The following is a 24,769-nucleotide window of genomic DNA, read 5'->3' as shown; positions in this document are numbered from 1 at the left end:
AAAGTTTTATGAATGTTGGATTGAAAAAATCAGCTATTCATTATCATACAATGTCCAAATAGGAATGTTATCACTGACAAAATAAAGCAGATCCAAAAGTTAAACATCTACCACTGAATCCAAAGTTCAGTAATCACAGCTGTTGGAAAACTCTGTTATCGTGTTATTCCAAAGGCAAATGTACTTTAGATTGTCGTTCTACACCACAAGTCTCGCAAAGATCCATAATCATTAATCTTACTGTAATAGAGCATTGTTGGTATATATGTACTGTAGAAGTACTGATGCAAAAAGTAGCATGAAACCAACAAGGACTCACTCGAGTGAGGCCATAGGTATCTAGGGATTAATCAAACAAACTGTCAGAAACTACAGTGTTAAGGACATCACACCCAGAACTCAGAATCTGAATTTGTCCTTGTCTAACTCACAGACTACTTGATACATACGAGAGGTCAAACAAACATAAATTTGTGATGCTGGGCCATGCAAACTATATTTAGATTTTTTTCCATACAAGGAATATTTTGTGTTGTTTTGAGCAGGGGCATCTCCATGGATACATTGATGTTTTTTCTCCAAAAAGGTTCGTGAGCAAGAATTTGAAAATCATTACACACAGTTGTCCCACTCAAATACAATTTTGTCATGATGTGAAGCAATAATTTCGGAATTACAGAAACTTATCTCAACTTCTTGTTTTACTGTTCCTCAAACCTACCAATAATAAGTTTGTCTTCATACAGCCTCAGCTTGAAATATAATGATGAATCACTTCAAGTCACTCCTAAGCAGGCAGCACTTTCTTCTGGAAAGGATTTTGGCTCTACACCAGACTGAGATTGTTGAAATGAAAGACAAAAACATTAGTCAAAACTAAGGTGTATTATTGTTATTGTCACTATGGAAATGATCCCTTCCAGACATGTTTTAAGACACATAAAAACACTCTACTATGAATAATAACTTGTGTCTCTGTGCTTTTTTTCCCTCCACAAATAAACCTCTGTTAACTAGCTAAACATTTCATAAAAGCACAGCTATTTCTTCCTACTCTTCTGAAAAGTACCGGAATAACATGCAAATATTCATTTCAAAATTGAACAGCTGGACACAAGACATCTCCTATGTCTCAATGTAAGTGTGCTGGAAATTTCAAGTTTCCACTTCTCACTTGTGTAAGCTGATTACTGAACTATGACTAGCTTCGAAGTTGTGAAAATCATGCTTGCACGGACACATCTTAAACTCAGATTTTCAGGAGATAGAGAACAGCTGCTGCTTATCAAACTCTACACAAGCATCGTGCTGCACAGTGAAGCTCAGGCATCCAAGTTAAGTAACAATATGTGACAAAAAAACTTTTTTTTGTTTTGTTTAAAGGGACTTTAAGTAATTATTCAAGACAAGACCAATTAAACAAGACTTAAAAACATTTGAAAAACAGTTTCAAAGTTTGGGCTCTTGAAACATTTACAGTTATTTTCATTTAATTTAGGCCATCATCATCATTATCATTTTTAGATTTCCTGCACCAATCCTTAAGTTCAACTTGCAGTCAAAAATACGGACTTTTAAAGTGCCCCTCCATTCAAAAAAAAGTGTTTCCTCTTGCGTCAGTTGGACATTTGACTTCTTTGACTTTCACTGTGCAGAATGATGTATGTGCAGAGTTTGACACGACTGTTTTCACATTTTCTGAAAGTTTGCCTGCTCATAGTCTGAGTTCAAGGCCTGTACTTACGATCAAGATGTGTAAGATCACTAATTGTTTGGAGCAATTTAATGAGGCAGAAGTAGCAGTTTAAACATTTTAATTATGGAATTGTCCTTTTTTGGGGGGAAAGACATATTTGTGTAGGCTAAATGTCTCAAAACATTACTTTAACTTAACCATAATGCTGTAGATTTTCCCAGTAGTGTATGTGAGGTTACAAGGACTAACTGCTGTTGTGGTAACAAGATAAATAGCTCTTAGTCGCCCTCTCGTGGCCACGTCAGGGATTTATTTGAATTTGACAAAACTCGCAAAGAAACGAAAGTGAAATGTATTTTAAGTTCTTATCAAATGACTCAGCCGGTTTGCTTTCTGTTCATTATTTGACCGGCTCAGTTGCTGTAAAGTCAGGTGGATCCCTGAGTTCAAACTGACCAACTCAAACTGTTCACTTACTAAAATCTGCAACATGTCAAAGATGGGTGAAATCGATGAAGGATTCTACTCTCGACAGCTGTAAGTACAACCGACAAATTAGGTCAAAGTTGTTTTTTAAAAAAGGACCATATAGACAGCTGAATCACAGACTTACTCGTCCTTTTACCTGCACAGGTATGTTTTGGGTCATGCCGCGATGCACCGGATGGGAACTGCCAACGTCCTCATTGCGGGCATGGGTGGTCTTGGAGTAGAAATCGCCAAAAATGTGATCCTGTCCGGAGTGAAGTCTGTCACTGTGCAGGATGAACGCCAGACAAAGTGGACTGACCTGTCATCCCAGGTACTAATCTAATCCTGTGGTACTCATCTGTAAATAAACAAGTGAATAAATATTTTAGAGGATATTCTGTATACTGTATGTCCAACATGTAATTCATAAACAGACATAAAAGCAATAATACGAATTTACATTACAAGGGGTTTAATATCCAACTTTTAATAACACTTTTATTACAATAGTTATTATATATTTGTCTATAATATTATAAAAGTGTAAAATGTACATCAAACATTCATGAAGGTGAATACATTTGGTTTTACATTTAAAAAAGAAACTGGGCGTGTAACATAGCCTGCATATTTGTTGGTAATTCTAAACGGCTTTTTACAGGAAGACAGTATACTTTCACTATCGATTACATTCTACCCTTCCCATCTCTGTCCAGTCAACATTAGATAAAAGACCTTGTATAGCTGCTGTGGCTTAGACCACAATATAACATTCATGTACATACATACTGTCATTATCACTGAAAAAAACACATCTGCTGATGAAGCACGTTAGTAGACCCTGAGTTAAGATAGTTTGGTCAACCTGTGATTTCATTTTCCCACCAGTTTTTCCTAAATGAGTCCCATCTTGGTCAGAACCGAGCCACATGTTCCCTACAACAGCTGTCTGCCTTAAACCCGCATGTGTGTGTGTCTTCCCACACGGGACCGCTGGACAAGGACCTGCTTGGACAATTTCAGGTACTATCTCATAATAATATAAAGGTCACTGATGGTTAAAAGGTTACATGATAATTACTGAAAAACACAAATTTTCTCAATCAGCCTCTTATGAAATCTTATGTGTGATAGAGTCCTAGATAAACTCACAAATTTCTGCCAAACTGAGAACAGGTTAGGTTTATTTCATAAGACAGTTTTTGTCTGTTTGAAATGGACAGGGATAAAAGGTGATGTGATGTCATGTATAACCGTGCACCAATCAATCACAGTTTAGAAACAATGGAAACAAAGTGGTGTGACAGTGTTGTGACCTTTGACCTGTCAATCAAATCTGAACAAACCACACTCCAACAGTCCTGATGAAGCAGTTTACCAAAGATTTTGAGTGTGAAAATATAACTATGAAAGTTTTCACCAAACTTTAACTTTAATTGTTGCTTATTTTGTAATTAATATTTCCTGTTACACAGCAACACGTAAATTGTTGAGATTACAACAGTGCTTTTACTTCTTCTCCCTCACAAACAAATCCTGAATCTGTGCAGATAGTTTTCATTAAAGAAGTTTAATTGCTTGACACAAGATGTCTCCTGATTCACTGAAATCATTGTGTATCACTAGTTGTGATGTCATGAAATCATGCTTGAATGCACGCTTCTAAACTCAGATTCTTAACTAAAGATTTGAGGCAAACTTTCCCGCTTCAGCAGATGAACATGAAAACAGCCCTCTAGTGTCAAAATCTGGCCATGTATCATTCTGTTCAGTGAAGCTCAAACACAGAAGTAAAGAAACAATAAGCAGAACACACTTTTGACTTTATTTTTTCAGGTGGTGGTCCTCACTGATTCCTCACTGGATGATCAGAAGCGTTTTGGTGAGTTCTGCCATAAAGGAGGAATCAGGTTTATTGTAGCAGACACCAAAGGACTGTGTGGGTAAGTAGGCAATACGACCTGTCAGAAAATGATTGGATACACTTAATAAAACAGAATTACAGGAATACAGAAGTGATTAATTTGCAGTCAGCTGTTTTGCGACTTTGGGGATGAGTTTGAGGTCTTGGACACTGATGGTGAGACGCCTGCATCGGCAATGATTCAAAGTATCACTAAGGTAATTTCTTCCATGTGTTTTATGTTACTGGCATATTAAAAGCCTCTCTAACCCATAGATGCATTCATTCATCCACCCACACATTTATGAAACTTGTGTGTTGATAAACATTTGCACCTATGGGCAATTTAGAGTTGCAGTTTACAATTTAGCTAACCTGCACAGGAAGTACATGAAAACTCCACACAGAAGGCCCCCTCTGTTCTTTTGGATTGAATTTTTTGAACCTGAAAATTATTGGTATTACTTCTTTCACATTTAAAGATTCTCTGTATTTTAGGGGAATCCTGGAATTTTGATCTGCGCAGATGACAGGAAGCACGGATTTTCCGATGGCTGTCATGTCTCCTTCTCTGAAGTCCAAGGCATGACAGAGCTCAACAACATCACCCCTGTGGAGATCAAAGTCCGCGGTTAGTATTATTTTTCCATGAGTCATAACACAGTGTTGTCGTGAGCCAACTGCCAAGCCTTCCTTTAGTGCTTACCATTTTCACACTCATTTTTATAGCTGTAATGAGAATGATGGTGTATCTCACTATCTGTATGTAATTTCTCAACTCTACCACCAGGTCAGCACTCTTTCAGCATTGGTGACACCTCAAACTTCTCTGACTATGAACGGGGTGGCATAGTGACTGAGGTTAAACAACCCTCAATGTTTAGTTTTGTAAGTATGAACAATTTGTTTTCACTATTTTGATTTGTATTTTTTTGAATTACTGTTGATTAAATAAATACAACATTAATTGCAGAAACCAATCAGTGAGGCTTTATTGGACTATGACCTGCTGAAAATGAACGATTTTGGAAAAATAGCAAGGCATAAGACCCTGCACTTGGCTTTTCAAGCTCTACATAGCTTTATGAAGAAAGAGCAGCGACTCCCTCGTCCTCGGTGTCAGGTCAGTGGAGTCTACAACATATTACATTGGTGTTAATATGATTGTTAAAACAGTTAACAGGATTGTTTTCTCTCATTTGCTGATGGTGGTTAATTCTGTGCAGTCAGATGCAGATGCCCTGCTTGACACAGTGAGAGAGCTGAATACAGTCTCACAGCTTGAACAGCTGGATGAGGCTGCGGTGCGACTTCTGTCCTACACAGCTCAGGGTGACTTGGCTCCTCTCAATGCTTTCATTGGAGGCCTGGCTGCTCAGGAAGTTATTAAGGTGAGGTCAAAGAAGAATATTAGCACCTCTGTTGAAGCTTTCTATATTTCTATTGATATATTTAATGTGCAGAAATTAACACTTATTGTCAGTGGTGCATATATGACTGTATTTTTCTCTGTGCACTTAATAACGTTCTCACAGGCATGTAGCAGGAAATTTACACCTCTTCGGCAGTGGCTATATTTTGATGCACTAGAGTGCCTCCCTGAAGAAGAGGGTCAACAGGAGGAATGCTTCTTTTTAGGCGTATGTTAACATATTTTTATTTAAACGTCCCACATATATCATCCAGAAATAGTTCATCAGAATGATGGAAACCATTTGTGGATGTATGTAAATTAAACACTGTTGTTTTCCTCTCCAACAGAAAGGGAAGAGGTACGATGGACAGATTGCCGTGTTCGGGTCATCATTCCAGGAGAAGCTTTGTAGGCAGAAGTATTTCTTGGTAAGGGCAGAGTTCAACATTTGTTCAGCAGGGGGCACACTCTGCATTGGAAAGCAGAAGCTCCATCTGTGTTTTGCTTTGATCTTCCCTGGTGTTAATGATGGCACATGCAGGAAACGGCTGTGATTCAGGCGGCATTTCCTGCTAGTGTTGACCTCTTGTGCAGGGACCATTCAATAGTGCCAAGCCCTTTCTCTGTTTCCTTTGAAAGTGTTGTTTTTTTACTGTTGTTTGCTGGGTGAGTGTGTTTGAGAGAGAGATTGCATGCATGTGTTTCATCTAACACTGTAGAAACATCACCGAAAGAAATTTGAAGTGACAGAAGTAATGTGCAACAACAGTAACATTACACATTCACAGTGTAATGCTACACTGTGAATGTGAAGCGATAAACTCTTTTGTACCCATAAAATGTAACTCTAATTTGGTGACATTCTTTCATGAACTTACTCAAACACACCCTCACTTGTCAATTTTTTAAGGTTGGAGCTGGTGCTATTGGCTGCGAGCTTCTTAAGAATTTTGCCCTCATCGGGCTCGGTGCTGGAGAAGAAGGACACATCACCTTAACAGACATGGACTTCATAGAGAGATCCAACTTGAACCGCCAGTTCTTGTTCAGGTCTCAAGATATTGGGGTGAGAAAATGCAGTACAGCATATCTCCTCTCCTCCTCCTTTGGGTGGTGAGGAATCACACATGCCGTCATAGCTCACTGGTTCTTGTCTGACCGGGTTAAGTGGAAGGGTCATAGAGCTTTACTAATGGGACAGGATAGGGGTGAAAGTTTTGTGACAGTCTGGGGTGGCTTGTGTCAGATTACACAGGGCTGGCATCATTTGTGAGTGTTTTTTTTGCAGTTTATTTTAGGAATATATCAGACAGATATCTCGTAGCTGAGTAAACAACCAACAATGTCCAAACAACTTACATAACACAGAGTTGAGGGCAGTTTGTGGGTATGTTGACATGAGATTATCTGAAATTCATAAGAGGAATGTGCTGATTCCACTGGTTTATTAAAAAGAGCAGTGAGACACTCAGTATATCATGACAGTATAGTAAAACATGAATTAATGACCAACGATGTGTTCTTTAGAATGTTTGCAGTAGTTTAATAGAAATATCCAACAACAAATTTGCACTCTGGTTTTGTATCAAATGTAGAACAAACGAGAATAGAAAAGAAGAAGAATCACCTTCAGTGTGTATTATATCCATATTACTTTAAAAAAAAACAACTCCATCCCATGTTATCATTTTACATTATTTCCAATCATTATTTCCAAGACCCATGTTCCAATTTGCTTACTTTTCCATGAACAGCAACCAAAATCAGAAGTTGCAGCAAAGGCAGTGAAAGTGATGAACCCACAGATGAACATCACAGCTCACCAGAATCGTTTGGACCCTGACAGTGAACGAGTGTATGATTACAAGTTCTTCATGGGTCTCGATGGAGTGGCTGCAGCCCTGGATAATGTGGAAGCCAGTGAGGACGCTACTGCGCACACACAACACCAGCACAGTGCAGTTTGCACCACAAACACTGCTGTTATGATATTAAGTCTTCTTTTTCACAGTGACTTTACAAGAGTTCCAACTTAGAGTACATATTTGAGTACAAATGCCTATTTCTCCTCTCTTTGCTGCCCAGGAGTCTATCTTGATAGCCGCTGCGTTCAACACCAGAAGTCATTGCTGGAGGGGGGAACTCTAGGAAGCAAAGGTCACACTCTGGTGGTGGTCCCAAAACTGACAGAGTCTTACGGACCAGCAAAATCAAGTTCTAATGACGCCATCCCACTGTGCACTCTCAAGAACTTCCCTCACCGCATTGAGCACACTCTGCAGGTACAAAAAAAGGTTTTGTTTTCATCCTTGCCATAAAGGAAATGAGTTACATGGATTGTCTTCCTTCCCCATTTTGTTTCATAAACTACAGTGAATGACCAGAAAAACGGAAAATCCATGCATTGCTATACAAAATAAGCCATGTAATTAATGCTACCTTACATGAAATGTTCAAAATGTTTTTGTCAAGACTAGTTTTTTGGGGTTGACTCAATAATGTAGTAATTTATGCCTCTGTTGTTTTTGATTGCCCTATAATGAAAGAGTGGAAAAACATTACAAATATATTTTAATATATTTCATACTACAATATATTGCAATCCAAAATGGTGACACCACATTTTGTTAGGGTTGAATCAACAAAATGTTGAACAGTTTAAACTATTAAAACATATGAATTTATTACAGGACTCTTGTATTAGTCTCATTAAAATATATATAGTGGGGATTTCTGTTTTTCTGATCATTCTGTGTATTGTTATGTCTAATAAACGTTTGAGATACATTTTATGCAATTCTTTCAGTGGGCCAGAGACCGGTTTGAGGGGATGTTCAAACAAACACCTGAAAATGTGAATCTTTTTCTGAGGTAAGTGGCAAGCGTAGCCTCCCAACAACTGTGAGAAACTGCAGTGGCCAATGTGCTGTAAATCTGCTGCCACTTAATGACCACTAGTTGCACATTTTACAATGTTTTTTCCGCTCTCTTGCAAAGCATTCCAACAGACCTACCAAAGCTAATGAAGTGGTCCAAGCTCATTATTTTGTTTTATAAATAGGAAAACATGTGGTTTGCTTTAAGTAGTAAACCCCTAGTAAAAATCATATAAACTGTTCTCTGGCTGCACTCTGTTTTATCCCAGTAAAAGATAAATACTCTCAACTAATTAGAAGGCTTTCTGGTTAATAAAGACTGCTTAGAAAGATGCAGAAAAAACATAGCATTGTCAGTAATATTTAATACAAGTGACTTAAAACACTGAGGGAAAGCATTGACTTAATTATATTGTAACAAGATGTCAGTGACAGATACCCAAACTGTGTCTGAGCTTTGAGCCTCGGAGCCCTCCTAATCCAGCCATGTTTTGAGATATCTGTCTGTTTGTTTTTGTGAGATTTGATGTAATCCCCCATTATTCTAAAGTACTTACATGCTTTCTTGTGTCTTCACAGAGAAGCAGAAATCATGACTAGAGCAGGAGTGGCACTTGCCAGTTCACACATTTATTAAAGCCTCTCACATTACGCTGATTTTTAGGAGTACAAACATGTATTATACCTTTATGAATACTCTAATAACTAATTTCTCCTCTGAAAGGACTCTTTGTAGTGCAGTCAGAAACGAAATTCCAGTACATTTTGTGAGACTGTAAAAAGGTTATGGAAAGGTCCAGTCACCTTTTGTTGTGTTTTCCACTCAGGCAGCTCTATGCATGACTCTAAATGTTCCTGTTCAGACCTGTCTGAGTGTAGCTGCATGCGGAGGAGTGCAGTGCTGTGTATGGTGAGCTGGCACAGGATTATGGCGCAAATGCTGTCCAGGGACCGACCAGTACACTGCAAGCTTACTTAACACTTCCTCATACTCACTCTATGAGTCCTCAGCCAAGCAAAGGAATCCCCTCTGAGTCACCAAAAAGACTACACCTGAATTTACAAAGATCTGTTTAGTCATTTGTCTCTGTGCTTGTTACGAATAAGAGTAACCAAATCGATTTTTCAGGACATTCCCCAATTTCGTTTTCAGATAAAATATTGTTCCCAAAGTTCAACTGCTAGAAGAGTAGAAGTCAGAGCTTTTTGTCTGGAAAGTAAACCTGGATAATTATACAAGGAGACCTTACGATAATACTTGTCTTTCAGTGCAACCAGTGATTATTACTACATTATACTGTATGCCTGTCATTAAATCAAAAGCAATTGCTACACTGCTTTCTTCAGGGAACCAGGATTTGTAGAGCGGACTCTGGGCCACGGAGATGCTGAGGCCTTGGAGGTGCTTGGTGGGGTGTGGAGCAGCATGGTGGACATGAACACTGGAGGAAAACATCCGACCAGCTGGGAAGACTGTGTGAACTGGGCACGTTGCAAGTGGGAGACTCTCTATAACGATGATGTCCGTCAGCTCCTGCACTGTTTTTCACCTGAACAGGTAAAATCAAACTAAAGTATAAACTTTATACTACAAACTACAAACATTATATTTGTTGACACAGGGGGGCAGTGCTGCACATTTAAATTGTCCTTATCCAGTGAAAGGATTTTGCATACTAGTCAATTAAAGAATATAATTTGACACAAGCATTTTGGTGAATGATTGCAATTTAGTGTTTTTTTTCACATTTCACTTCAGGGAGTAATGCAGCATATTTCCCCAGGCTCAGAGATCACTATTAACCTTGTTTGAAACCTGAACCACTGAGCCACCACTGATAAATATCTCTGAGCAGCTCTAAGGGTTTATAATCTGGTGAAGCATGCAGACAGTGATGTCACATGTTGCTGTCACACCTGGGAGGGGGCGGGGGCAGTTCAGGGGTAGTTCTACCATAAGCAAATACCCCTGAATGCATGGGTTATACGGAAGAAATTCCTTTGGCAAAAGAATGATTTTCTTCCATTTATGTCTGCTTTCATATTTATTGTGCACTGAATTCCCTCTACAACTCTTCAGAGGAACATGAATTTTTGTTATTTTATGACTTACCCTGATATGTTTACCCAGTTCTCAGGTATTATAAATAAATTATAATCCCAGAAAACATGAAAACATTTTGTGTAGCCTTATCATCAACAACAGACTAAAAAGAAACTCTGTGGCAGTTAATATTTTAAGTTTTGGTTCTCTTTTTTCTTCCACATTTCTCTTTGACCCAGTTATGGTGTCATTGTCCCCTTGGAAATTCACTTTCTACCACATTTCTGAGGAACTAAGATAAGGTCACACATTTCAGTTAACAGTCACAACCTAAACTGACAAATACCAGTACACAAGCATGACATGTGACCACACATTTGACTTAACCACTACTTTGCTGGGTTTCAGTATTGGCATTGATATGAATGTGGTACTGTATGTGTACTTAAGCGTTTGCACATATAACAATGACTGGATCTGATCCAAAGACAAAACAGGAGCATTTCTATACTGCACTAATCTGAGTCTCCATTCAAGAAAGAAAAGCAGAATGAGAGACTGATCAGTGAAAGATATACAATAGAAGTAGCTAAGATGACATCAGTGATTAAAAGCTGTATGTTGTACATGTAAATAAATAATGTTTGTACATATTTGCTCTATTTATCTTCTAGTCCATTCATTGTAGTAGGTAATACATTAACTGCTCATACAATTACAGCCATTAAAGACTATAGAAGAGGGCTGAAACTAGTTGTTATACTGCCAATAAATTGAGGACTTTTTTATGTTTTTTATTTGCTGCTTTTTTCTGTTTCATAAAAATGTAAATAGTTTATTGTTGTTTTTTGTAACAGTCAAATAAAATAAGACATTTTAAGACTAAAGGTTGGGACAATTGTAACTTGTCATGGCAATTTATTAGGTATTTTTTACATTTCTAGAATATAGTAAAGGATTAATCAATTATGAAATAATAATGAATAGAAGTAAATCCAAGTGAATCTTACAGTCCAAAACCACAAATATGACTCAAAGGACCTTACAACTTGTGCTGAATATGACACTTTGATCCTTGATTTGGATTTTTATTTTTTTCTTAAAGAACTCTTAATGCCAGTAAAAGGAGGAAACTACAGGAAGAGCAACCAGAGAGGGATCCCTCTTTCAAGCAGACAAATATGCAATTGATGTCAACATATTTAGATGTAATACCAAGAAATAGTCGATAATATGAATATGATAATGTATCTTAAAACAGATATGCTGTTTATTGTGAAGTTGTGACTCTGGTTTTAACTTGTTTTCTCCTCTGGGGTGTAAGAACACCATATAAATGCTGAATGTGGTGTCCCTCTGTTTGAGGAAAAAGCATTGATGCCATTTTCTGCCCCTGAGCCATCTGAAGCCTCATTCTGAAAGGGAGACTGTTGTTGATGCCTTTTGGCTGTTATAGAAAGCACCCCTGCAGTGAAAACTGGCACCAGCAGTAGGAGACTCTCTCTTTCCCAGCATATGGACCATTTGGCAGCATCAAAGCTCTCAGTCCCTTTGTTCCTTTATCAGACATACAAATTGTGTGGTCAACACACAACTGATAACAATATTAGTCGGGCTACTCTGGCTGTGCTATGGGAAGGTTGTCGGCCTCCTGCTGTGTCAGAAGAGGTTAAGAGAAGGAAAGAAGATATTGAGAAATGACTATATATTAAAGACTGACGTGTTGGAGATCCTCCTGGGATTTCTCATCTGTTGAATCAATGTGATTAAGAGATTTCTGCTTTGCTTCAGGTGACCACTGCTGGTTTACCCTTCTGGTCTGGATCCAAGAGATGCCCTCACCCACTGACCTTTGACCCTAACAATGTGAGTAGTTGTCCTCATATCAAACTGTCTGTCTGCCTCATGCTGAAGTAATTCCAGCACAGATCCTAAAACAAGAGACAGGAATGACTGAAAAATGCTTCAGTATTTGTTGATGACTGCTCACATTCTTTCTTTATCTGGTCAGATAATGGCTCTTCTTCAGTCAGACTATATACTGGATTCTTATCTGAGCTGTGAATGCCACTTAATCTGCATATGGACAATGAAAGGCAGATTATAATCTGCTCTCCACACACATTCATAATATAACCAATCCACTTTCAACATACTGTCATAATAAACGATAACAATTATTAAGATGAGAATACTGTTAGTCAGAGATTATAGATGCAGTGGTATAACCTTGTTATCGGATGAATCAGTCTATATTACAGGATACAGTACATGTTTATGTGTATGTTTGTGGTTGTGAGAGAAAGAATGAGAGAACTATTGTTACAGCTACCTATATTCTGTTTAGAGAAGTAATTTGGCCTTAATGAACACTCTCACTCTTCTGTGTGCATGAAAGAAATGATCCTCTGATATAGTATATTTGTTTTATTGTGGAACATATGTTAGTTATTTCAATTGTGTGCATGATGAAACATGTTTATTAATATGATCAGTTTATATGTGGATGCTTTCTTTTAGACTACCCATTTGGATTATGTGGTGGCAGCAGCTAATTTGTATGGGCAAATCTACGGGATCAAAGGTACAAGAGACTGCGCTTCTATCCGAGAAATTGTAGAGAGAGTGCAAGTACCATCTTTCACTCCCAAGTCCTCTGTGAAGATTCATCTCACTGACAAGGAGATGGAGGAGGACAAAGAAAAGGGATGTGATGACATCGGTGAGTTATTTGAACTTATTTTCTGCTATTACCTCACTTTCTTCCAGTTTTTTTTTTCTTTACTCTCTCTCTGTCTTGGTACCAGAAAAAGCCCGACTTGAGGAGTTGAAGGGAAAGCTGGCTCCTCTGAAAAGCTCATCCATGCAGATGTACCCCATCGACTTTGAGAAGGTAAGAAAAGAGCACAGTGACACCTCTGTTGCACACACTGCAGAGGCCACAGACAGAGTGGCGGCTGAGGCTTAGAAGGGAGCTGAACACAGATCTATAGATGCTTTCAGAATTTGTCTTTTTTCCTCCTTCTTTGGGTCCTCAGTGACCCAAATCTGCGCTATTCCCTGACACATTAATGAAACAGAGCTTGCCTTTATTCAGTGTTTACTGTCACAACATCTTGGAGCTGGTTATATACAGTATATACATGCTGTTTGTAAAAAGACTTATACGAGGCAGTACAGTCAGCCAACTCTGGTAGAGTACATTTATTTCTTTATGGGCCTGTGTGAGAGCTACATTACGTGAATTTTTTGTGAACTGCAGTGTACTCAGCAACTAAAGATAGAGACATAATGTCTGCTATCGTGTCAAACCTAGTCCTTGAAGTGGCACAATCCGAGCCTTTGAGGTAGACTTCCCTCTATAACACATCAGTTCTGCATCCACTAAATGCCAGTCTCTCTCGACTCCCTTTCAATCCACCTCTCACTCTTTGTGCGAATATTAAATTGGGTTTAGTGCTAGGTTGGCATCTGTCTGCAGCTAGGTGCAGGAAGGGCTATCTTCTCTAGGAGGGTATCTGGGACCATAGTCTACAGTATTCATTCTTTTCAGCAAATTCCAACAAATTCCTAAAGGTATCTCCTAACCAATTGTTTCCTTACAGTTAGTCATATCCTGAACAAGACTGATTTATTGGCAAGAAAGTCATTTTCAGTGTGTTGGAACTTAAGTGGCAATGACCTTGACATCCTATATTCTTGCACATGACACTTTGGGGACTGTGGACTCATAACATGTCAATTATCTGCAAGGAAGTGAAAAATGTGTCTTTTCAGCTCCCATCGGTTGTAGTTTACGACACAGGCCATGAACCGCATTGCCCCCAATTTGAGTTTAGCCTTTTGTTGGATCTCTGTCCTTAATTTCCTGTATTCTCTCCACTGTCTTTGATAAATGCTTAAAATGTCCCAAAATACTTCAAAAATACAGCAAAATCCCTTCATGTGCAAATGTTTGCAGTTCTCCTTCTTTGCTGTAATGTATTCAAAATGTTATCTGCAATTAATATGAAGCTTTGGTACTATGTCAACTGTACTAAGTCAAATTATCTTTCAATATAACAGTCTTTTAGTTACTATTCCTCTTTCACAGCTTACCATGGAATGGTACAATGACATTTTGTATTAAAATGACTATTTTTGGAAGATGCTTACTTGGCCTGACTTACTCAAATTGCTGAAACCTCATATTAAATCCATTTTTGTACAGAATGAGGACTGCAGTTTTTATCCCCCATCACTTACATTGAAATCACTTTAGGAGTGGAACTTTAAATGGCCATTTGTAAAATTATAATTTCAGTGTTCATATGTGCATCTTACTATTGTTTTAAGACACCCTTGAAAATTGTGAATTCTCTGTTTTTGGATTTCTTTTTTTTAATTCATGAATTGTCCATCATGAATAAAAGGTTTATGAAACAGTCAAACTAAATATTAACAATGTTGTAGATGTTGTATCACACCTAACATACCTTTTTCTGGTCCGAACTGAACAAATTGAAATGTCTACAAATTAATTTTTAGCTTACACTTCATTTACTCATGGGATAACATTTGTCCTCTGCATCTGACCTAATTAGGTGTTGACTTATTGACCCTCGATCGAGTACCTGGGTTTCCCAGGGAACCTTGGAAAAGGACTGAGATCATTTAAATTCTCACATCTAAACAAGCTTTATATTATCTAAAGAGAGGTTGGAAGTCTGAGAATGCAATGAGCTATCTAATATGGAAGTGGTGAAAAGCAGCAGTGGCTAATGGGTTGATGAATGGAGTTGACTGTATCATGGCGACCACTGGATGAAAATCTTTAGTTAAGGCATGTGGTACTCCAGGCTCATCAAAGGCCAGGCGAGATGGAAAATGACTTTTAGGCAGCTTGAATGAGGGTAATTCTGGTTAAGCATTCAGTTACTCTAGAGAAGATGTAATGAAGGTGTATGAGGTAAGTCTATCACATGTCATCTTGAAAAGGAATGAGATCTCCAAACTACTACGCTCCTTCTTCTCTTCATTTTCATCCCTGCGTGCCCAGGTCATGCTGTGGATAGATGGAATGTGTGTAGGAGGGTTTCAGAGGCATCAGGTTGCCAGCTTGGAGCTTCCTCACAAACCCTAAAGCCATCCCTGAGTGACAGTCGCCTTGCTTGCCTTTGTAGAGCCGCAGAGGCAGAGGCATGACCTCACTGGCCACGTCGATCACAACAGAGATCTGATTTTCACTTCATGCTGATGGGGTAACCAAGTCATGTATTAGGGTGATTGAAGTGACACAACAACAAAGCCTTCCAAGCTCAAACCCAGCAGGCCATGCATCACATCACTGTGGATGTCACTTGGCATGGACATGAATATGATCTAGCTTCTTAGCAATTTGTTCCATAATGCATTTTATGATGAATGTGGAGTATCAAACTTTCTTGTCTATGAGTTTTTTTCCATTTTAAAATAAAGCAGAAATGTAAATATGTGTTTTAGGCTTTGTGTTTGATATATTTTTCACATTCCTCCTGGCACAGGATGATGACAGTAACTTCCACATGGACTACATTGTTGCTGCTTCTAACCTGCGGGCGGAGAACTATGACATCCCGGCAGCTGATCGGCACCAGGTTAACATTTTTATTATCATCTAATTAAATTCCTGTGAAAGGGAGAGAACAATCTGAGGGATGAAGCTGAGGGCAAGGGGTGGTACATATAAGAAAAAACGAGAAAATACAGCAGAATGCTCCTCCCTAAGGGTTGTGTTTTTAGTTGGTGCTGCACACACCTGCCCTAAAGCCACAGAAACAGCCTCCACACCTATTGTTCCTGGAGCAGACCTAATCACAGCACTTTACCTGTCGCCCAGGAGGTGACACCTGAGCCAGGTCTTGTACCAGCCACTACGTCAGACACATACCCAGGACATTTGGAAAGTGGGGGATGGTTACTGCTGAGCGAGGGGAGACAAAAGATGGTGACCCTTGTGTATTCATATGGAGATTTCCACATGTTGCATCTTGTTTGGGAATATGTTTACCCTTACTCAACATTTAATCCTGTTCACATGTGTTTTCCCCCAAAAAAATAATACAGTATATCAGCCATCCAAACCCTGCTTTGGAGCTAGATGATTTGTTAGTGTCAGTATTATTATCTCTCTAAAATATGGCAAAAGTATGCAAAAGCTATGACACAGTTAACTGTGCTCTTCTGCTATGCATTAAATCAGATAAAAAACTCTTTACATATGTAAAACACAAATGTAACTGATTATTTTTGTGAATTTTTGATTATGATTTGCTAGAAATCTGAATTTTTGCTTTGGCAGAATACATATTCAGATCTTTTACTTAACTAAAAGTAGCAGTACCTCAAGATAAAATGTCCTGCACTCAAAGTAGTTTAAATGTAGTCAGTTATATATTGGATGCCTTGATTCATTACTGTGCAATTTTACATAGTGAAAGTCAAGCAAATGTTTACTACTAGTTGGTAGTTTTAAAATATAGCGATGCATTATGTTTTACAAGCTTATCATATATTTTGTATGTAAAAAGTAAACTAAAAGCTATAGCTTTTAACTAAAAGTAAAATATTTGTTATTGAAGTGTAGTGAAGTTAGAAGTATGAAGAAGCATAAAATTGAAATACTCAAGTAAAGCACACGTACCTCGAAACTTACGAAAGTTCACTGCTTGATTAAATGTACTTAGTCATGTCCCACTGCAGAACATTTTGAAAACAGGCCTTTCTCTTTCTCCTTCACAGAGTAAGGGCATTGCTGGGAGAATTATCCCAGCCATAGCTACAACAACAGCAGCAGTGGCGGGCCTGATGTGCCTGGAGCTGTATAAACTGGTGCACGGCCACCTGAAACTCAGCTCTTACCGCACAGCTTACATCAACCTGGCTGTCCAGTACTTTGTCCTGTCCCAGCCGAGCCGGCCCCAGCCCTTCGAAGTGAGTAACAGATTTATACACCCAAAGTCATCTTTAGTTACACTCAGTGATTGTAGGGGGGTTTTAGGGATAGGATTTACAAAGCGTTCAGTCACATGCAGGACCTGAGATACTTTATATAGCCTGACAGACCCTTACTGTATATACATTCATAATTTAAGCCTGTCTACTTTGGGGATAAATCTGTTGCATCCTTTGTAGATTTATGTCTTTCCTCTCTGGCTGGAGAGCATTAAGTCATGAATGAGTGCTCTCAGAGTAAGAGACCACTACTCACTGTCAATCTCTTGCATAAAAGCCACATTTAGCCAGTTCGGTATAATCCACAGGGCTTTTCAGTGCAGGTAAGGCAGTGGGTCAATGCACATATTCATGTCTGCTTCTGCATTTACAAAATTAAGTACATTTATGGCAATTGTGATTCAAAGCAAAAAGAAAGGAGTTTATTCTCTTAAGACAGAGTTCTTTTGAGGATCAAATCCACCCGAATGTTTGAGGTTATACTTTGTTCGTTACGCTGTACGAGCCAAGCTTTAAAACACAAACACAAGCTGGCTTCCAGCCAGATTTTATAGCAAAGCAACTCCTGGGGTCATTTTTAGGTCTATACTATCAAATAATTTTGCTGCCCTTGTACAGGCCTGGGTGCTTGTCCCTCGATAGCTAACCTCTGGAGGGAATCAGATATTGGCGCCCCTCTTGCCAGTTTTCTCACTCAGGGCATTGAACCTTTGACAGACAGAGGTCATTGGGGGTCAGCAAGTGGGGTAACTCTGTCCCAGAGGACGTGATGCAGCAGTGACAGGGGGATCTGAGACAGTGTAGGTCTGGTTTCAGCTTTGGTTACAAGCAAAAATGCTGCAGCTGCATAAAAGGTTGCTGTGATGACAGAGGCAGCTGTGACTTTCTGTGCAATGCTGAAGTTCCATGCAGAACCTGGTGTTCTCAACGATGTTGTCTCTAAATGTGGTCAGTGAAAGGGTTTTTTCTTTCTTCTAAAATCTGCTGGCCTAGATGCAACATTGCCCAAACAGCATGGAACGTTCGATACGCTACGTGATTGATTGCAAACAGTTACACAGTCAGAGTACCTGATATCATCACTGCCAGAGGGTGTATACTGTATATTCAAGTGTTGAATCATTCAGTCAGAGGAATGGGGAGACATTAGATTTTTTTAGACTCAGGCTCTTTCAGCAAGGCTTAAAAAGTGTTGCAGCATCAGTTCATATGCTTTGCTCTATTCAGCAGAGGAGCCAGAGCACAGACAAAAAAAGGCTATACTGAGTTTCTGGGTTAGTGTTTTGAGGATATTAGAAAGTTAAATATTGGTAGGTAGTACTTGAGGCGCCCATAAGCTCCCATAGAGTGTCAGAGAGAGAGAAAGAGAGGGTTAGCTGCCAAACATTCAGCCATCTGAGTGGGAGATGCTTTAATGTTTGCTAAAGAAAACATTTAAGTCTTAAGTATTAATGATTGCTTAAAATTGTCGTATACTGTTTAGTGAGTCCTTGAACTGTAATGATAACAGTCTTTTCTCACACAAATTTGTCTTCTTTCAGCCTATAATCCAATTTAAGTGTGTGTTCTCATTCTGGATAGCATTAGCCTTTATACTTTATGGTCACTCAAAATGAAAGTGGTATCAAAGTAGGTTAAATACTGTAAATGTCCATGTTGACGTCACTGTTAAACACATGCACAAATGTATAAGTGCAGTACAACATAATCATGGTCCTCACCAACCAACTGTAGCTTCCTGGATCCTGGATATCTTTAACTTTTCAAAGCAAAATCCATTTATTCTCTGATGCTCCAAAAACCCCTTGTGTCTGTCACCAGATAAAGGAGCACCATACGGTTGATGAAAAGTATGACTTGGTATGTCTTATTGAAATTGGTGTGTCAATGTGTAAATGGAGATTGAGGGTGCATTTAAGTTATTTGAATTACCCCACAGCAATGAAAGCAGAAACAAAAACAGCACACATATTAATATTCTCTTATCTCTCTAATCTTTCTAGGATTATAGAGGCTTTTATAAGGCAGCTTTTGAAGCAACTGCAGACATGCAGCTGTTAAATATCACTGATCAGACATGCAGTATTAAGGGCTCAGCTTACTTTTGCAATGACTTAGACTTCTCCCCTCATGAGATCAGACTCAGTTCATTACTATCAAGTAACAACGCTCACATCTTACTGGTAGTAATGGTGGCCCACCCACTGATCATCCAAAATGCAATATATTTTAACCACTACACCATAGCATTACCAGATGTTTGGTAGTCATTTCATTGTAGATCTAACCCTAAGTCGCACTGTCCCAACTCAGAAAAGAACAAATTTGAGATTTTGATTATGTTAAATGCGTTTTAGAGTGCTTGTGCATCACTCTGTCGAAACATACCTGTTTTATTCTAACCTAAAATAATGACTGTTCATTCTCCCACCATGGTGATCCTTTCCAGAAATTGTTGCTTTAAAGCAGCTGTTTCCCAAAATAGGAAGTTCCCCTGGCTTTCCCCCACTGCTGCTATCCTCTGTATGGAGGCAGAAATATGTAAACAAATGGGAGGCTGTCCTTGTCTTCTCAACACTGTAACTCTTTAGTATTGTTTTCCTCCTTGTGTTTATGTTTTTCAGGGTCAAGTCATTAAAAGAGCAGCAAGTTTGGCAAGCTTACAGAGAATAAAATCTTTCAAACAGCTAGAAATATTTTTACTATATTTCAGAATATCTTACCCTCCCTGCTGTACCTTGCTGGTCATTGTATATCCAAGTGTTGAGTATAAGTATGATTCACTCTCACTGATTCAACCCTGTTTTCCAGCAGACAGACAAAGTTAGCGACCAGCTGTTGAAAATAGAGGAGCATTTAGCAGCTGAAGAAATCAAAATTTCACTCAGGAGTTCATGCAGACCATGTCAGAGCTAAAAGGAGAGTCAGTGGTAATACGTTAACCTTGTGTTTTAAGCTTGTTTGTAAGGGGCCAAAAAAACGAGAGTGTTACCCTTTGTTGTTAGTTTTACAATACAGCAAATAGTTGGAAGGAGCTGTACAGTAAGTAGGCCTAAATTCACCTCAGATTGTAGACAGTGCATACAGTTCATGCCTTGTTATTATAGAAAACAAAACCACACAAGACATTAAAGGATGTTTCAAGAGCAACAACGATTAATGAGAGCTGTGCTCCTGCAGCTGTAACTGAGCTGCAGCCCCAGTAAAACCATAAAGCACACAAACATCATCACCCATGGCCTAGACACAGGAGGACATGTTTCAGCTGGGTACTGAGTCATTCAATATCGCTCCATCCTCAACCCCTCCAGCCACTTGCCCAACACGCTGCACCAGTGTATGCTGTCTTTACTTGTCTGCTAGGCTGCCTGTTGATTGTGTGCCATGAAAATACTCCTTCTTCCATGTCTCTGCACACATCCACCACACCCTGCTCTTGACTTCGTGCCCTTTCACGCTCCCTTGGTGCTCCTCTTTCCTGACTTACCCTTTCGATCTCTAATTGAATTAGCAGCATTGGAGGCAAGGCTCCTGATCTCAAGCAAGCCACTGCCAGGTCAATGCTCACACTGCTTCTTTGTTAATTGCCTGCAGAAATGACAGCTATTTCCTGCCTTAACAGGAAGCAATGTATTGAAACCAGATTTCCCAGAGAGCACAACACGATCTTGCTTTATGGTCTGTAGAGCAGCAGGAACAGGCATGAATTTCTACCTAAAAATCCCTTTAATCTGGAAGAAGAACGGATATTTGGACTTTAAGTTGAGTAGTCACTCTATACAGGGTGGTTGTATGTTTTTAAATGTAAAAAAGCAAAACGTGCAGCCACTTGATTTGTGATTTGAGCACATATGTAATTGAAGGTCACACATCTGTCGCACAAATAACAGGATCTTGGCTTAAAGAGAAAGAGAAAGAGAACAACAAAGGGGAAGATTTACCTCACATGTGGTTAAATCTGTGTTGGCCTCCTTGGACTGTGTCAGTAAAGAAACAGGGTGAACATGATCCAAGGCCCTCAGTATTCCTAAGGGAGCTCCAGCATTGTGCAGTTTGTAACTCAAGACCCAGACATGAATAGTGCTGAAGGGATAATGAGTAATCTGTGATCAACATAGACGGCTTGTGCCTTCTGTTGTTTTTCAGGGGTTTTTTTGGTTCGGTTTTGTTGGTGGTGGTATTGTGTGGTTGGCCTTATGTAAGCCAGTCATCTGTTGTTTTACATTGCATTGTTCGATCACTGCTGTTCTTTACTTCCCCACAGATCATTGCCTTCCCATTTCATCAACAACAATATTATGTCTGTGCACTTCAGGGGTTTATTTATTTAACATCAGACACAACATAGACATCAGACAGGTTATATCAGATGAGCGTTCGAACAGTTAAACACAGAGGATAAAAAAAGCCCCCTTAAAAATATCTATCCTGATATTTTATTTAGTAGCATGTCTGTACAGCTCATAGACTCAATATGCAACTCCCCTTTCAGCAAAATTAAAAAGCCAGAGGTGTTAGCAGCTCTTTGAAATCATCCTCAATCAAATCTCCTCATCTCATACACATTTAAGCCAGAGGCCATAGTCTTTTGTGAGAAACACAATGACACATTGGCTTTTTAGTTAGAAAGACTGTCCTTCAACTAGCTGACTTATGTGTCTGCATTGTGGCCAAATGACTATTCTATTACTATTTATTCAGGCTACACTCAGTGGATGTTTCTACCAGAAATTTACAACAGGAATTATTTTTAAAAGCTTCAGAAATGTCTGAAGCTGATTTTAATTAATTTTAATTATTACTATTACAGTAAGTTGTCTTCTTTTATACTTGAAAAGATAATGGAAGTTGTAAATGTCTTATAGTCAGTGAGGCAAACACGAAACAGCTGTGACTTTATGTGTCAACGTAATTTGCATCTCTTTATTATATTAATATTTATCTCAATATTTACCATGTTTCCCATGACTTATTTTCTTCAGGCCTGTTGGAGTCAGTGGAAGCACCATGTGGAGGTTATTTAAGGTCTCTGTCCTCCTGTTTCATTATTCTCTCATTAAGGTACCAACAATGGCAGGAGATGGGCTGTTTTGTCTGCAGGCTATTGTCATGTCATGATGTCATGAGTTTAATTATTTACTCTGAATGCAACATGTATACTACATGTATTGCATGCATTTTTTATTTATTTTTTCTCCTGACACTTATAACACACAAAGAAACTATTATCATATACATATACACATAGAGTCCACTTACATGTAATAATGTAACAGGTGCTCTGGGACACTGGTAGATTGTGTCTTCAGCTTTAAAAGGAACTGCAGGACAGTCTGTGTACATCCACAAGCTGTGGTTGTAGATGATTAATGACTCATAATAACTGTTCGTCATGGAGTTTATGCTTAATATGCTTTGCAAATAATTTGGCCTCAATTTCCCTTATAATGAATGAGGAAGGAACTTACATGCTATAGCAACAGTCCCTAAAGTTTTGAATGGGAAGGATGAGTAATAATGTTAAAAGAAGAGAGATAAACTGTTGATAATAGGAACAATGAATAGTTGTGATAAAAATAGGAACTTGTCTTTATTTTATAAATGAATTTTACAGTTGTACTTAAGAGGTCACTGGCTTTGTAATCCTGAGACCCAGGGAGGTTCACAGTTCAGTAACTCTAAAGCTGCGTTTACACCAAAAGCATCTGATGCGAAAAAATTGCTTGAATCGCTTGTATCGCTTGTATCGCGCTGCTTGATCATAAATATAAATTTTTGGATCATCGCTTCATTCACGCTTGCGTCACGGATGTGACGTCGGGAGAAACTCGCCACTGATTGGATGTCGCAGCACGATGTCGCCTGAAAAGTTTAATTTTTCCAACTTTATTCGCGCCGCTTCAGACGCTTCAAGCGCTTCATTCGCGCCGCCTGATATGAAATTGCGTGTTATCGTGCCATTTACATTGATTTTCTATGTAGACTTGCTGCTCAATTTGCATCAGACACTTTTGGTGTGAACGCAGCTTTACTGTGAAGCCTCAGTCAACTTTAAGCTGGCAGTTAAAATCACAACTGGCAATATTATTCCATCTTTACAGCCAAAGGACACCCTGCAATGGGCCTCCGCCACTGTAAAGAGCACAGGCCTCCAGTAAGTCATTGTTGTGGTGAACACTGGGGGAGTTGGGAGGCTGTGGCTGTGGCCAGTCTGTGCAGTAAAACCGTTCCATGATGTAAATACTTTACTCTGGAAATTCTGTATTTCACAATCTTTTAAAAATAAGACACACACTTACCACTCTAACTATAATATCAGACAAAAAGCCAGATTTTTTGAAATTACAAGCACTAGTTTATCAGCAATCACAATGTCCTTCAATTAAGTGTGGTTGTTGGATTTTGCTTACAGCCAGGAGTACAGTATACTGTAGCTACTGCAGTTTGTTATGTTTAATATTTGTGTAGATGTTTGCCTGAACAGGCTCATATATCACTCCATGTGTCACCCAGAAAATGCTGCATTAGTCCCCTTCTATGTTAGGTATTATTTGTCAGTTGTTGTTGTTGTTGTTGCTCATCAGCCAAGATCTTTACTTCCCCTTGCATCTTGCTTGGTCATTTAATGTGGCGGTGCTTGCCCTGTATAGGAGAGGAGTTGAAATATAAAAGTGCCATTATGCATCAAAATAAGTTCTTGTTGGAATCAGATGTCACAATTGTGGGGGTTTTATCCACTAATCTGTGTTTCTTTCCAAAACACTCAATCAACTCAACTCAAATAGTGACTAATGTGAGATAGTAAGCAGGGTTTGAGCTCTAATTTTCACCACAATTACTGCTATCACTTTTCACTTGTAAACCAAGTACAATACTATGAAAGTGTGAAAAAAGCCATAACAGGAAGTTTTAGAGTGTCAGAACACCAGTTAATTAATTGTGTTATCTCAAATGTGAAGCAGTTGGGAGTAAATCTGTAATCACATCGTAAAGTAAGTGCTATTTTCTCTACTGTATCTGGGTTGATGCCGGTAAAAGTTGTCAGCGTCTTGTGAGCTGTATGGAAGTCTCATGGGGCTTAGTTGCTCAAATCCAACATCAGATAAACTTGCAGGTTATTTACTGCTGACAAGAGCTGAACATCATATTGAACCACAGATATCATGTATTGGTCTCCAATGACCAATACATGGAAAAATTACATCATTCCACACTGCATTACAACCAAAGGGTGTGACCTTTGATTACTAAAGCAGTTGATCAATGCTACAAAGCAGAATGTATCAACAAAGGCCACACTGATCACAGTTTATGTTCAGAGCTTTGCTGAACTGATGCTGGTGAATGACACATTTGCAGTGATACAATTGTGCCCCAATGCCATAATACATTA

General features: G+C 38.8%; 1 protein-coding gene across 1 annotated transcript in view; it reads left to right on the top strand.

The window, feature by feature from the left end:
* Window positions 1-2,129: 2,129 nt before the first annotated feature.
* uba7 (ubiquitin-like modifier activating enzyme 7) overlaps window positions 2,130-24,769 on the top strand; it is a 34,410-nt gene continuing 11,770 nt past the window's right edge. Inside the window, exons 1-21 of the mRNA XM_062415398.1 lie at window positions 2,130-2,233; window positions 2,330-2,498; window positions 3,056-3,190; window positions 4,004-4,110; window positions 4,198-4,288; window positions 4,569-4,701; window positions 4,861-4,958; window positions 5,044-5,193; window positions 5,297-5,461; window positions 5,606-5,710; window positions 5,832-5,912; window positions 6,395-6,550; window positions 7,239-7,404; window positions 7,570-7,766; window positions 8,291-8,355; window positions 9,708-9,918; window positions 12,196-12,270; window positions 12,925-13,126; window positions 13,212-13,297; window positions 15,927-16,019; window positions 17,164-17,355. Coding sequence (XP_062271382.1) covers window positions 2,187-2,233; window positions 2,330-2,498; window positions 3,056-3,190; window positions 4,004-4,110; window positions 4,198-4,288; window positions 4,569-4,701; window positions 4,861-4,958; window positions 5,044-5,193; window positions 5,297-5,461; window positions 5,606-5,710; window positions 5,832-5,912; window positions 6,395-6,550; window positions 7,239-7,404; window positions 7,570-7,766; window positions 8,291-8,355; window positions 9,708-9,918; window positions 12,196-12,270; window positions 12,925-13,126; window positions 13,212-13,297; window positions 15,927-16,019; window positions 17,164-17,355 — 2,724 coding nt within the window. The 5' untranslated portion in view covers window positions 2,130-2,186. The remainder of the gene's footprint in view (window positions 2,234-2,329; window positions 2,499-3,055; window positions 3,191-4,003; window positions 4,111-4,197; window positions 4,289-4,568; window positions 4,702-4,860; window positions 4,959-5,043; window positions 5,194-5,296; window positions 5,462-5,605; window positions 5,711-5,831; window positions 5,913-6,394; window positions 6,551-7,238; window positions 7,405-7,569; window positions 7,767-8,290; window positions 8,356-9,707; window positions 9,919-12,195; window positions 12,271-12,924; window positions 13,127-13,211; window positions 13,298-15,926; window positions 16,020-17,163; window positions 17,356-24,769) is intronic.

The sequence above is a fragment of the Scomber scombrus genome, chromosome 3 (assembly GCF_963691925.1).
Source record: "Scomber scombrus chromosome 3, fScoSco1.1, whole genome shotgun sequence".
In the NCBI taxonomy this organism is placed as follows: Eukaryota; Metazoa; Chordata; class Actinopteri; order Scombriformes; family Scombridae; genus Scomber; species Scomber scombrus.
This window is presented reverse-complemented; position numbering and strand designations above follow the sequence as displayed.